We start from the raw sequence: 14,330 nt of genomic DNA on the forward strand, positions 1-14,330 counted from the left end.
GCAGGAGACAGCCAGGACGAGACCCTTTCCCAGGCTTGCCGAGTGGAGTAAAATACACTGACATGCCGCCTTACTCAGACTCGGCTTCCCCGTGTGTAGAAGGCGGGACAGCGGCGTCGCGGCCATTAAACAAGACCCATCTATCGGCTTCCTCCTAGGCCCCACCAAGCGCACGCTGCACCCCGCTGCGCCGGCGCCGACGCGGAGCAGGTCCTGGGGGTGTTTGCTGGAGCGGAGGAGGCGCGTGCCGGGCTTGTGCCCAGCCCTTTTCAATGTTCAAACACTCGCTGAGCGTCCTGGGAAGCCCAGTGCCATTCTTACCCGAAGCGCCAGGAGGCAGGGCTTGGAGGGTCTGTTTTAGGGAGGCGAACCCTGGGGCTCGGGGTTATCTGACTGGCCAAGGTCACCCCAGCTAGGAAGTAGCCGAGTCGGGACTGCACTCCGGGGCGCACTCTAACCCCATCCCCACCCCCTCCCCGCTCGCAGCACCCTACCTTCCCGCTTCCCAACGCCCCGGCGGGGCCACCCTCCAAGGTCTGGACTTTTTCCAGATTACGCACTCGGGGCGGGTCCACAAAGCGCACGGTCGGGGCGCGGCGGACCGAGAAGCTGCGGGCGCCAGGCCCAATGCCCAGGGGAGCGGCTGACTGACGTCCGGCCTGCGCGGCAGGGACGCGGCCGGCCCCGGGGGGGCGGAGCCTGCTGGGCGGGGCTTCCAGGTGACTGGCGGGCTGCCGGGGGCGGAGCCTGATGGGGAGGGGCTTCCAGGTGACTGGCGGGCTGGCTGGGGGCGGAGCCTGCTGGGCTGGGCTTCCAGGTGACTGGCGGGCTGCCGGGGGCGGAGCCTGCTGGGCGGGGCTTCCAGGTGACTGGCGGGCTGCCGGGGGCGGAGCCTGCTGGGCGGGGCTTCCAGGTGACTGGCGGGCTGCCGGGGGCGGAGCCGGTCTGGGCCACGGGAGGGCGAGGTGTGTGCGTGACAGGCAGGGCCAGGCGGCGTCTGATAGGCGGGAGCCGGCCCCGGAGACGGATAAGCCGGTCGGTGTGAGGGGGCGGGTCCTGCGTCTGGTCTTCCGACCCGGCCCCGGGCGCCGCACAGTCCAGCTCCGGCGCCGCCTGCCACCGGCGCGTCTTCGCCGCCGCTCCCTCGCTCCGTCGGCCGCCTCCTCCGCCCCGGCCTCCCGGCCGCAGCCATGCGCCTGCTCCGCCCGCGGCGAGTCCATTGTCCTCTGGACTAGTCCCGCCGCCCGGGCCGCCACGCCATGGAGTCGCCCGCCCCGAGCCCGCCGGCCGGCGTGCCCCCCGCCAAAGGTAGGCGCCACCGGCCCGCGGCTTCCTTCCGCCAGTGCGGCCCGGGCGCGAGTCCCGAGCGTCCGCGATCCCACCAGCCCGCCCGGCCCCACTCCGGCCTCGGGCCTCTCTGAAACCGATTCAGGCCTCGGTTCTGCACCCAGGCCCAAGCTGCGGCAGGATCGCCTCCTAATCCCCCCCCCCCCCCGCACCATCGGGAACGTCACTCCGACCTTCTTTAGACGGAACTGCCCAGCCTGGGTGCCCCAGCTCCTGCGCCAGCCCGGCCCACGCCGGGGTCCAGGGCTGTGTCCAGGCTGATCCGACTGATGTCCCTCGGGCCCCAGCGGGGTTCCCTGCTGGGGGTCTCGCTGTACTGTTGCCCCCCTCCCCAACCCCCCGAGTGCTGCCCTGGCCATACTCCAGCCAGAACCCCAGTCCTCTGCCCCACTCTGGCCATCTTGCGTCCTGGGAAACTCTCCTGGCTCCCATCCTCCCTGACCACAACCCCCTCCTCTGGCTGCATGCTTCTCTCTGCATGGGGGCTCCCCTTCACCCCCAGGTCCCAGATCTCCAGAGCTGGCTGCTGCCAGGCTAGCCCCTGCTGTCGGGATGCTGGGCAGCTGCCAGCCCAGAGTGCTGGCTGCAGTGGGCTTGCTCTTGTCTTCTCCTAGGAGCCGGCTTCCTGGAAAGTTTTGGGAGGTGGTGACTGCCGCTGCAGGATTTGTCATGTGTGTGTGGGGTGGGGGCGGGGGGGGGCGGGTGGTGAGCTGGAGGGTGGAAGGGGGATTTTTTTGCAGGAAGAGGAAAGTCTGTTTCTGGCATGTGGGTGTCTCAGCAGGCTGGGTTGTGTGGGAGATTTCCAAACTGGAAGTAACTGTAACGAGTGGGCTGCCTCCCTCCAGCAGCAGGGGTGTCACTAGGCCTCAGTTTCCTTATCTGTAAAATAGGCGTGATCACACCTCCCTTCTCTGGACTCTGGAGTATCCTGTGACATAGTGAAGACTAACACGTTTTAAGCACGAGTGGGTGATGAGACCACAGCGTGGTGTCTGGCCACAGTAGGTACTTAGGAAGGGATGGTTGCTGTGCTGTCCTATTACCATTGTGACCTTTTTTTTTCTAGAAAGGGCTCAGCCTGTGGGGTGAGGCCTTGCCTCTGCTTGGGTTGAGCTGCAGGGGAGGGTATGTAGAGTCCGGGGAGGGGCTGTGGTGGCTGGGAGCCAGGGCCCAGCCGAAGGTGGGCAGGGCAGTTGCCTCTTACATAAACGGGAGTCGGATCCCTGACCATTGCCCCACCTCCGTGAGTAACTCCGGCGGCACTCGAGGGGGCGGTGCTGGGGCGGGACTAGGCTGGGACCGTGTGGAACTGGGATCCAGGAGGGCAGAAGCCCCGGAGAGCTGGGACCGGAGACGGCTCTCTCCAGCGCGGGCCCAGGTCCGGCGTGGTCGGAACGGGACTCAGGCAGTGCCTCTCACTGACAGTGTTGGGGGCGCAGGAAGTGGTTGGGAGCCGTGTTTGTTGGGGGCCCTTGCAGACCTGCCCGGCGGGACGCATCAGCAGATAGCCGTGGGCACGCAGGCTGTGAAGGGCAAACCCGGGGGCGGCAGTGCTGGGTCCCTGTGCTGTGCCACTCAGCCTGCCATTGCCCTCCGGCGCCGTGGAGAGGGTTCAGTTTGGGTTCAGGTAACAGAGGGTGTTGGGTGGGGAGAGGGAAGGCCTTCCCCAGGCCGGGGCCCTGCCGGCCCTTTTGGGGTCTGTGAAAGGGTGTGGAGGGGAAGCTACGTGCCCCTCAAACATGCCCACGGCCCCCACCCCGAGCTCCCGTCAGGTGCCAGGGACAGGCGAGGAGACAGGCTCAGGCCTGGCCCGCGGTCAGGTGTGACACGTGGAGCTGGGGCTCTCCTTCTCCAGAGCCCCCGGGCCCCCCTCCTCCTGTCTGGGTGCTTGAGCTGAGCTGGGTGGACTCCCCTCACCCCGTCATACCTGGGCCCCGCGGTGTCTCCTGCAGGCCGTGCCCACCTGGCGGCGGCGGAGCCTGAGGTGATGCCTCTTCTGCGCACACTGCGTCCCACCCATTGGACAGATGGCAACACCAAGGTCAGCGGGGGTGTGGCTCGGCCGAGGCCACAGAGCTGCGTCCTCCCTCCCCTGGGCACGGCCCCAGTGTGGTGCTCTGGCTCCTCAAAGGGGTGTGAGCGGCACAGGGCGTGGCTGGCACCGGCCTTGCGGGAACTCTGCCTCTGAGCCAGCTGCCTGCCTCGCGGGGCGCCCCGCCTCCTCCTGCGGCCTGCCCGGGCTTCCTCACCCACAGGCCGCCTTTGGCTGGAGTCAGAGGCCAGAGGCAGCTGGCACTGGGCCAGGGGCCGGAGCACGTTCGGTCTGCGTGGTCCTGCTTTGCTGCCTCAGGTACATGTGTCCTTGGTGGCGCCACACAATCCTGTCCTGCCCCTCCCCCTCCGCGCCGAGGGCCCCCACCAGGCACCCCGTGGTTGATCCCCGGCCCCGCCTGCTGCCCGGTGCACTGCGGGTGCAGGAGCACGTCTGTCCTGCTGTGTGCGGGCCTTTGCCCCGCAGTGTCCCTTTCCGGCGTTGGGAGGGCAGAGGGCGGCACCTTGGGGACTTGCTCCGCCCGGTGTGACGCACAGGAAACGCTCAGCCAGCCTGGCCCGGGGCCGAAGGGAGCACAGTTCTCAGCTGCCTGTGTGGGGACAGAGCCAGGGCCACAAAGGCTTCCGGTGGGTGAGTCAGCGGGCACGGGCACTGACTCACCTGCCGGGCATGCCGTCCTGCTGGTTGCTGCCGTCTGGTGGGTAAAAAGGAGACTGAGCCCAGCCTCGCAGGTCAGCTCCTGGCTCTGAGCTGGGCAAGGGGGGTGGCTCCCTTCTGGGACCTCAGGCTGGGCGGGGACCCCCACCCCTCCTGGCCCTGTGCCAGCCCCGCCCGGGAATCTCCTGTTAGGCAAGCGCCCTGCTTCCTCTTGCTCAGGGAGCAGGGCAGGTGGCGGCGGCTCTTCGCTGCCATTGGCCCGGCGCGCTCAGGCCAGACTGTGGACCTGGGAGCCGAGGAGCCAGGCGTGCGGGTCGGCCCGAGCTGGGGAGACAGGTGTGGCGAGGTGAAGACTGCCGCAGCCAGAGCTCGGCTCAGCCCCCGCACTGCGGGGCGTGGGGCACGGGGTGTCCGGTGCACTCACTGCCCTCTGCAGTGGCTCAAGTCCCCTGGGCGTGGCCCACCACTGTGAGGAGAGGCCTCAGTGTCCGCCCCTGCAGAATGGGAATGGGGATCCCGCCTGCCTGTCCTGCTGGCAGCCACACAGATGGCTGCAGACATTCACTTTCCTCTCGCTGAGTGTCAAGCACGGCGCACAGCCAGACTGTCCCCTCCCCGCAAAGAGCCTGGACATCGGGCAGAGCCGAGCTTAGGGGGTAAGAATGAGCCTGTGCTTCCAATTCTGATGGTTCCATTGCTTCCTGCCTTCCTCACAGGGCCTCTCTGCAAAGTGGGGTAAGCGCCTCCCTCGCAGGGTGGCGGTAGAGACCCACATCGCCCGTCACCGGAAGGGCGTCTGTTGTGGTTTCGTTATTGCAGGTGCTTGGTGGTGGGCACATACACAGGACCGGCTTCTGATGATGGGCTTGGGAGCCTGTGACCTGGGGGTGGTCAGGGGGCAGGGTCCTGCAGTGGCAGCCAGCGTGTACCAGGCTCTTCCGCTCCGGTCCCCACGCTGGTGCTGGGCTCCCGTTGCCGCCTGGGTCTTCTTGGGCAGGGCCCCGGGAGCAGAGAGCACTGGGTGCATAGGTCTGCCTCTCCCAGAGCAGGAAGGGAGGTGGAGGGGGGCTCAGGAGGACAGGAGCCTCCGCGGCCGGCCTCGCAGTTGGTAGAACATCATGGTGCAGGCACAGTGCCGCTGAGGGAATACGGGGTGAGCGAGGAGCCTCGATTCTTCCAGAGCTCTCTCTGCCCGGGAGCAGAAGGCGGTCCTGGGAATAGTAGTTCCGAGAGCCAGACCAAGGCCAGGGTGCCGGCGGCCTGAGGGGCGCAGGGCCAGGCGGGCCGCAGAGGAAGCGCGCTGGGGCCGCACGAGCACACCACCGGGAGCCCCTCGCAGGCTGGGAGCTCACCCTGGGAAGTCGCCTTGTTGACCATGGTGGGGGGGCAACACCGAGCCGTGGGATCTGAGTTGGGGTGAAGGCGTCTCGAGCCTTAGGGCCTTTTCGCAAAAACCGTACCAACAAACCCAGAACAAGAACCCAGCACCACCCTGGTCCGTTCTCTCCGGAAGATCATGACCCCATTCCTACCTTCCGTCTCCTCTTCCTGGATTTGGCATCCGGTGGCACATGGACACATGTGCAGTCGTCATGAGCAAGGCCCAAAGGACAGGCATCAAAGGATCATGTAATCAGCACACAGGTGGGGAAGGCCAAGCGGTGGGTGCTGAGTCAGTGCGGAGCCGCAGGTGTCCATCCACCCGTGATGTCCGCGGCGTCTCGTCTGCGAGGAGCCTGATGTCTGGCTGGTGGAGGCGAGTGTCCGATGCCCGTCGTGGGGAGGTGCCGGAGCCAGCAGGCGGCAGGCCTGGGTTCAGTCTTTCCGTCCTGTGAGCTCGCTGAGACCAGGCAGTTACCGCGTGGCATTTCTGGAAGTGCCTCTGTCACACCTGGGCAGGGTGCAGGTCTCCTCGCCGGAGTGTCGGCCATCGTCCTTCCCTGCTTTCAGTCCCGCCCGAGCGCGAGGCGGGCGCGAACATCGGAGAAGGGGAGCCGGGCAGCGGGCAGCACCGAGCGGCGCCCGGGTTTCCCCGGTTCCTGGCGACTCGTTGTTTTATCACCGGACCTTTAGAAGCGTGTTTCACAGACACCAAAGTCAGTTATGAACATGGACTCAGAGAGAGACGTGTGTCTTACTTAAACCAACAGACTGACGCTAGCTTTATTTCCTAAGGATTAATCTCGGATCGCATGAACCTGACAAGCATTTGAGTTCGTGAATCTTTCCTGAGAGTTTTAGAGTGCCCAGGCTTAAAGCGCTGCCTTTACCTTCACTCTCCAGTGTCATCCAGAGGCAGAAGGTGCTCTCGTGCTCACCGCGCACGTGTGCAGGCACACACGGACTCAGCAGAGAAACTTACAAGTTATATCTGACAAGTTCAGTTCCAAATTTAAAGTAAGAACAGCCATTGTTAATACCTCTAAGAATTAGGTCAGTACCTAAAAGACATAGGTTGATTCATTTATTTAAATACTTTAGCTACCTCCCTCTCTTTGGTAAATCCTTTTATGTAGTTTCACTTTAGGTTAAAAGAGGTCTGTTTAAGTCAGACAGTCTTTATAGTTTCTTTTCATTCATTCTGTCTGATGTATGGCTGACTTTTTCTAGTTGTGCGTGCAACATAGAAGCATCAAGGACCGTCAGCTCAGCCACCTCAGTGCTAAGGGAGGCTCGCCGGCGGGGGCCTTGCCCACGGGGAGACATGGTTTCTGTGTTAAGTTTGAGACCTGGAGAGTCTAAACACACTTCTCGGGAAAACCAGCCCTGCCCTGCACACCTCCAGACGAGCCCACAGAGATTCTCCGTCACCTGAGGACGCCGGGCAGGGCCAGGAGCGTGCCCGCTGCCGTGGGGCCTCGGTGCTTTCCAAGGCCCGGCTCCTCCGCGTGACCCCCTCCCAGGGCTCCCTGACCTCCCCCCGGCTCCGCCCAGCTCCTCGGGGGCCGCTCGGACACCTCCTGGCCCAGAGCCACACCCCAGGTTCAGGGTTCCAACACTGTCACCACCCCAGTGGCTGTGCAGGCCGGAGAAGCCAGGGTCCTCTCTCTCTCGTTGAACCGGCAAAGATGTCGCTCACTCTCGGTAAGCATTCTAGTTAAAAAGCCTCCATTTAAAGCAGCCGCCCAGTTCCCCTTTCCCCTGGGCTATCTCAGCCCTCATCTCTCTCGAGGATGTTCTAAGAACAGCTCAGATAAAGCCATGCCCTGCTGCTTCCAGCAAGGAGGCCGGGCTTCTGACAGAGGCTCAGCCACGTGCACCGGGTGCGGAGCCGGGACCCGGGAGCGGCGGTGCACAGGGCGCTGGCCTGGGCTGCAGGGTGGGCCCGGGCGGGCCGCTTCCAGCCCCGGCCCCTCTGCCAAGTGAACGTCAGTGTGAGGAGCGGCCGCACCGCCAGAGAAATTTCACGAGAGACTATTTGAGCCAAACTGGCCACGTGTGCCGGGCCAGATGGCAGGTGCCCGCTGCCGTTATTTCAGACGGCGCGCTCGCCTGCGCGGGCAGGTTTCAGCCACCGCGCTGCAGAGTCCCGGGTCGCGCCCACCCGCCCGGGCGCCCTGGTAGGTGGTGGTGGGCTCCGGTCTGCCTCTTCCTCAGGAGCCCGGTGGCCTCAGTGTCCTCCCTGCCTCAGGGGGAGGACAGCAGGACCGACACCGGCTCCGAGGGCACGAATTGAGTGTTTGCAGCTGATCTTGCTGCTTTAAGTGAATCTGAAACTCCCGGCTCACGGGGCAGTGTGCGGCCCGCCCATGCCCGAAGCCCGACGGTCACCGCGTCCCGTGAGGCACCGGCTCGGACGCAGGGGCCGCCTTAGCCGGGGGTGGAGTGCGAGCCGGGGGCCTGGCGCAGGGCGGGTGTGGGCGCTCTTGGGAAGCAGCGAGGGAGGGGGAGATGGCTGTACAGGAGGCCGTGCTGTGTGGGTGTCGGTGGCCGTGCTGCGCGTCCTGGACAGGACTCCCCATGACGGTCCCGGGTGTGCGTCGGGGGCTGTTTCCTGCCTCTCCATCTTCTGCTGGTCGTGACCTGACCTGGTCACCATGCCCTCCAGCCACTGCCTCAGCTTGCGTCCGTCCGAGGTCGCCAGGGGCAGGCCCTGTGGTGATGTGGTTGGACCCTTGATAGGTGAGTCTGGGGGGACTCCTGGGGGGGAGCTGGTTCTCGATCCAGCTGTGTCCCGGCTCCCCTGGGACCCCCGAGCAGCCTCGCTGTTCTCATGTGACCGATGGGAATGAAACGCCCATCTCCGGCTGCTGTGGAAGGTGAGAAGGCGGAGACCTGCCAGGCCAGGGACACCGTGCAGCCTCAGCTGCAGGTCGTGCTTTACCACCAGGACACCTTCCCAGGTGTTTCTCCATCCGCCCTGTTGGCAAGGTTTTGTGTTGATCCTGACGGCAATAAAACCAAGAATGACTGTGCTAGCTAAGAGAGGCACTTCTACCCTTTGCCCAGCATGCCCAGGTGGCCTGGCAGCTAGGATGACCTCACACCGGCCCCGCGGGGACCTGTGGGCACTCCACCCATGAGCCGCTTTCCCCTGAGGCTCTCAGAAGGTTGGGTGTCACTCAGGGAACATCCCTCTCCAGCCACAGCCTCTTGAAGCCTGGAATTGGGGCTCAAGTGTGGCGGCCCACCTTGTCTGCGGGGGGCCCACACTGTGGTCTGAGGGTTCACCTTCATTACCAGAGGCCTTTGGGCCAAGGCCAGGTGGCCAGGGATCCACCTGTTGGGTGCCAGGCATTTCACCTGCAGGGTCTCATCCAGCCTCGTGGTCACCCATCAGCGTGGGTGTGCTTTCCCCGGGCATCACTGAGTTGGTTAATTTTTAGTTTTGGTTAACCCTCACCTGAGGATATTTTTTTTATTGATTTTTAGAGAGAGTAGAGGGGAGGGAGGGGGAGGACAGAGAGAGAGAAACATTGCTGTGGAAGACACATCGATTGGTTGCCTCCCACACACGCCCTGACCAGGGCTGGGGATCGAACCTGTAATCCAGGTACATGCCCTTGGCCAGCAATCGAACCTGAGACCCTTTGGTGTGCATGCTGACGCTTCTAGCCACTGAGCTACACTGGCCAGAGCAATATCACTGAGTTTTACGAGTACACAGGCCTGAAGTGGGGAGTGACTTACCTGAAGTGACATCTGTCTGACTTCGGAGCTTGGCTTTGTCTTCGCGGCCCTGACTTAGGCTCGTTCTCTCCTGGAGGTCAAGGCCATTGCACTCACCGTGATGTCCAGGGAGGGGGCTGAGGCTCAGGGAGGGGTCTGGCTTGCCCAAGGTCATGCCACAGCTCAGACTCCCTGAGGCCAAAGCCCATCCTGCCTCACTCACTTTCTGTCCGCCTCGGCCGGACTGGCATGCGTGGCCACAGCTGCCGTTCAGGGAGCCGGGGTCTGACGGCCCCAGGAGCCAGGACCTGTGTTCCAGGCCTTGGGGGTGACCCTGGCCTCTCCAGTGTCTGCGGCACCGTCCGGTTCCGAGCAGGCCCTGCTGCTGGAGCCCGAGGGGGACACCAGGAGGTCCGGCTGCCAGTGGCAGGCACGAGTCCCAGGCCTGCAGCAGCCAAGACGGGGGGTAGACAGGGTTTCTTGTTTTCTTGTTATTTTATCTAAATTACGTTTTAGTAGCTGGACTGCATGTGGTTAGGAATCTCAAGGGTACAAAAAGAGCTTTTTGCTGTTCCTGGACCCCTCTATGCGGAGACCAGCGCTTCTCCCTTTCACCCATCCGCGCTCCTCCTCCTGCTCCCACTCCCCACCACGCATGGAGGGTGCTGCCTGCTGTTCTGCTGAGGGGCCCACAGACCCTGCCAGTCTCTGGATGTTGTAATCCCTGGGCCGCAGTATCCTCATCTGTAGAATGGAGAGCTCAGGTGTCCCTGCTCTGGGGCTGCTGAAGGGATTGGATGGGATGTGATTCCGTGCTCAGCACAGGCCTGGCGCAGTAGGTGCTCACCAAATGCTGGTGGCTCTTGATTCTTTCTATCTGTGAGAGTTGTGACCTAGGGATGGGTTCCTTGGAGTGGGGTTTCTGGGTCCGTGGAACTTTGGATGGTGCTGAGCTCCCTCGAGTGGTGACCTGTGAGCCCTCAGACCCACCGGCACCTTGGGGCGGCCTCAGGCTCCCCGCTGGGCTCCACAGGCTGGCGCAGCCTCTTCCTCTTGCCCCCCTCCTCCCTGCCCAGCCCCTGTGCACTTGCCCCCTGTGCTCAGACCCCTGTTGCTGTAGATCAGTGGTTCTCAACCTTTTTAGTGCCGCGACCCACAGGCTGAGAACCGCTAGCAGGGTCGCCTAAGACCATCGGAAAACACAGATATTTACATTATGATTCATAACAGTAGCAAAATTACAGTTATGAAATAGCAACGAAAATAATTGTGTGGTTGGGGGTCACCACAGCATGAGGAGCTGTATTAAAGGGCCGCGACATCAGGAAGGTTGGAGCTTCCCACAGCTGTCTTCTCCCCAAGTCATCCTTGGCTCAAATCTCACCTCCAAGAGTCCCCCGAGATCCCTGGGCCCCACTTCTTCCTCCTCAGAGCACACAGCATGTTTGGAATTCTGTGTGAACGTTACATACACTGACTTCACTTGTTAGTCCGTTCTTCTGTGGTCAGCTGTTTGTTTTCTTTTAATCCTCATCCGAGGATCTTTTTTCCATTGATCTCTGGAGAGAGTGGGAGGGAGAGAGAGAGAAACATCAATGTGAGAGAGACACATAGGTCGGCTGCCTCCTGCATATGCCCTGACTGGGCCGGGGATCGAACCTGCAACCTGCGCCCTAGACTGGGAATCGAACCTACGACCCTTCTGGGCTCAGGCAGATGCGCTAACCACTGAGCACATGGCCAGGGTGTGGTCGGTTGTTTTGGGGGCTGGATTTATTCTCGGTGGTGGGGCCTGGGTGTGCGTTGTGGGTTGTGAAACAGCATCTTTGGCCTCTACCCACCGGATGCCAATAGCACCCCCACGCTGTGACTCTCAGAACGTCCTCAGACACTGATGCGTGCCCGTGATTGAAGCACAGCCTGGGCGTCGAGGCCCCTGTCTGCTCATCGTAGAGCAGACGGCTGCCGGGAGGCGGGCAGAGAGAGAATCCTCCTCAGGCGCTTTGCAGATGAGAAAGTGGAGGGATGAGGGGGGACCAGGGGCCTGGGAGGCCAGGGCCTGGGGTTGAGCGTTCTCCACAGTCTCGTCCGCTGCTCCCCTGTTGCTGGGGTACAGCTGGTGACTGGCAGGTGCCAGGCCTGGCATGTGTAGGTGAGTGAGTGAGAGAGCCTTCCATCCTCCCAGGCCTCAGGGTAAGGGCCTGCAGCACTGGGGACCCCCTGGCCGCTGCCTGAGTGACAGGCCTGTCCTTGCCGCCTGCCAGAGCCTGACTGGGGTGACCCCGAGGCTCCCAGGGCCTCGGTGAGGGAGGGATGCCATGGAGGGGCTCCAGCCTCCGTGTCCCCCTCCCCACGCCCCGGGGCTCTGAGCACCTCAGCCGGGAGCTGGTGTGATGACGGCAGTGAGTGGGGGTGAACGTCAGATGCTGGGCGTGGGCCCTGGCTTGTTAAAGCCCGTGAGCACGAGCCATCCGGTGAGCCATCCAGGGAGCCCCCCGAACGCCGGCCCGGGGCCTCACGGTGCCCCGGTGCAGCCGGAGTGCGTTGGCCTCGTCGATCTCGCAGGGTCCCCCACCGGAGAGAGGACCGGCTGCATGAGACGGGCCGGGACGGAGCGTGGGGAGCGCTGGACATCTGGTCCCCCCTCCCTGGCGGCATGGGGTTCTTACCTGATGGGAGCATTGCCTTTGTCATTGGGAACTGGGAAGGGACTGAATGGGGGGTGGTGGGCGCTTTGTGAGCGGAGCCCCTGGCAGGGCTCATGGTGAGGGTTGCCCACCCTCTGCTCCCAGGATGCACCCTGGAGAGAGGCGCAGATCTGTTTACGTAGAACCCCCCAGGCCTGGGGACGGGGGCTGGCGGGTTGGATGGCCCCGCTCGGGCTCTCGGTTGATGTTTGGTCATTGAAGCCGCAGACCCGCCTTCCCGTCCGCTCCCACGACCTCCCTCTGAGACGTGGTCCGTCCATCTCCGCTCTGAACCGTCCGTCAGACACAGGAAGCACTGGCGGTGGGCCTGCTGCGGCGAGTGTTACGAGAGTGACCTTCTGGGGCTGGGGCCTGGCGTTACCTTGGGTACTGTGGGTTTCCAGATGGTTCCATCTGATCTGCCACGCGGCAGGCGCTGCTGAGGCGTGGCACTGATAGCCGCATTGGACACGCTCAGCCCTGGGAGGCTGGTCTGTCACCCGATGAAGCCACTTGCGGGGCGCGGCTGCAGGGCTCAGATAGCTGCTGCAGGAGACGAGTGGGAAGTGACAGGGAGAGGCCAGCTGGACGCCAGGGAGCCATCAGTCAGGGCCTAGCGGGAGCCACGAGGAGAGCCTCTCTGAGCAGGTGCAGGTGAGGGTCGAGGAGAACATTCTAGGCGGAGGGAACAGAACGTGCAAAGGCCCTGAGCTGGGAGAGCAGGTGGCGTATTCCAGAAACGCGCGTGGGAGGAGATGACGGCAGGGTGGCCAGACCGGCGGAGCTGTGTCTGAGTCCAGGGCGCCTCTCTTCACGGCTGGGCCGAGTTCTTGTCCCCGGCCTGTGGCCTGCTGGGAGGCGGTGCAGGCCCAGGACATGGATGCCTGGCGCCGTGCCCCCGAGGCTGGCTGTTTGTGGTGGCCTGTGACACTGTTTGTGGTGGCGACGGTTGCCATAGCCTCGCCCTGGGCGGCCCGGGCGGCCTGGCCATCTGGGCCCAGTGCTGACGTCCATGGCGAAGAGTGGCAGCAGCGGGTGGCCTATGGCCTGGTCCTGGGCCGTCTCCCCCAGAGCTGGCAGAGCCCCAGGGAGACCAGTCCCTCCGGATGCAGCCTGGTGACCCCGATGGCAGGAGGGCCTCCCCTCCGCCCAGTCGTGTGCTCACAGCACCTCTGTCCCCCCCTCCGTGCCCTCCCCTCCGCCCAGTCGTGTGCTCACAGCACCTCTGTCCCCCCCTCCGTGCCCTCCCCTCCGCCCAGTCCCTGTGCTCACAGCACATCTGTCCCCCGTGCCCTCCCCTCCGCCCAGTCCATGTGCTCACAGCACCTCTGTCCCCCCAGGGCCGGAGGGGAGCAGACGTGAGGCCCCTTCGCCGCTGCCCTGTGCCTCCACGCGCCCCTCAGGCCCCTGGCCCGGCCGGGGTGGAAGCTCCCTGGAAACACAGGGAAACCGAGGCTTGGTGAGGGGCGCGCCTCTTAGGACATGGTCGTCCTGGGGCGGGCGGCGGCGTGCAGGCTGGAGGGGAGGAAGGTGCGAGTGGGGCGAGAGCAGGCCCGTGCGGGAGGCGGTGGGCAGGCCCAGCAGGCCCGCTGGTTAACGTGAAACATAAAATGTCTTTCTTGCTAATTACAAAAGCCTCCCGTCCAGCACACAAGGCTTCCCTAATCCTCATTACTGAGTGCGAACCCCGTGTCTGTCTGACCGGACCCGTGTGTGCCGCACCCCGTGCCCAGGCCACATTGGAGACCCACCGCGCTGGCGCTGGGCATGTCTCCGAGGCCCTCTCTGCAAACTCAGACCCGGAGGTGCAGAGAGGGGACCCGCGGTCTCAGCCCCGGGCTGCCACACCCCAAAGGCCACGCTGGCGATGCTGGCCTGGCGGATCCTCCGAATGTGTCAGCTGGGCCCCCTCCCTCCTCCTTCAGCCCGGGCCCCCCCTCCCCCTTCAGCCCGGCCCCCTCCCCTTCAGCCTGGGCCCTTTCCCTCCCCCCTTCAGCCGGGGCCCCTCCCCCCTTCAGCCCCGGCCCCCTCCCTCCCCCCTTCAGCCCGGGCCCCCTCCCTCCCCCCTTCAGCCCGGGCCCCCTCCCTCCCCCCTTCAGCCCGGGCCCCCTCCCTCCCCCCTTCAGCCCGGGCCCCCTCCCTCCCCCCTTCAGCCCGGGCCCCCTCCCTCCCCCCTTCAGCCCGGGCCCCCTCCCTCCCCCCTTCAGCCCGGGCCCCCTCCCTCCCCCCTTCAGCCCGGGCCCCCTCCCTCTCCCCTTCAGTCCGGGCCCCGTCCCTCCCCCCTTCAGCCGGGCCCCCTCCCCTTCAGCCTGGGCCCTTTCCCTCCCCCCTTCAGCCGGGGCCCCCTCCCCCCTTCAGCCGGGCCCCCTCCCCCCTTCAGCCCCGGCCCCCTCCCTCCCCCCTTCAGCCCGGCCCCCTCCCCTTCAGCCTGGGCCCTTTCCCTCCCCCCTTCAGCCGGGGCCCCCTCCCCCCTTCAG

The 14,330-nt window shown here is 64.6% G+C and overlaps 1 protein-coding gene across 1 annotated transcript in view; it reads left to right on the plus strand.

The window, feature by feature from the left end:
* Positions 1-1,011: 1,011 nt before the first annotated feature.
* MAP2K3 (mitogen-activated protein kinase kinase 3) overlaps positions 1,012-14,330 on the plus strand; it is a 26,625-nt gene continuing 13,306 nt past the window's right edge. Inside the window, 1 exon segment of the mRNA XM_079796955.1 lies at positions 1,012-1,308. Within this exon segment, the coding sequence (XP_079653081.1) occupies positions 1,260-1,308 (49 nt within the window). The 5' untranslated portion in view covers positions 1,012-1,259.

This window comes from Cnephaeus nilssonii (assembly GCF_951640355.1).
Source record: "Cnephaeus nilssonii genome assembly, chromosome: 19".
Taxonomy (NCBI): domain Eukaryota; kingdom Metazoa; phylum Chordata; class Mammalia; order Chiroptera; family Vespertilionidae; genus Cnephaeus; species Cnephaeus nilssonii.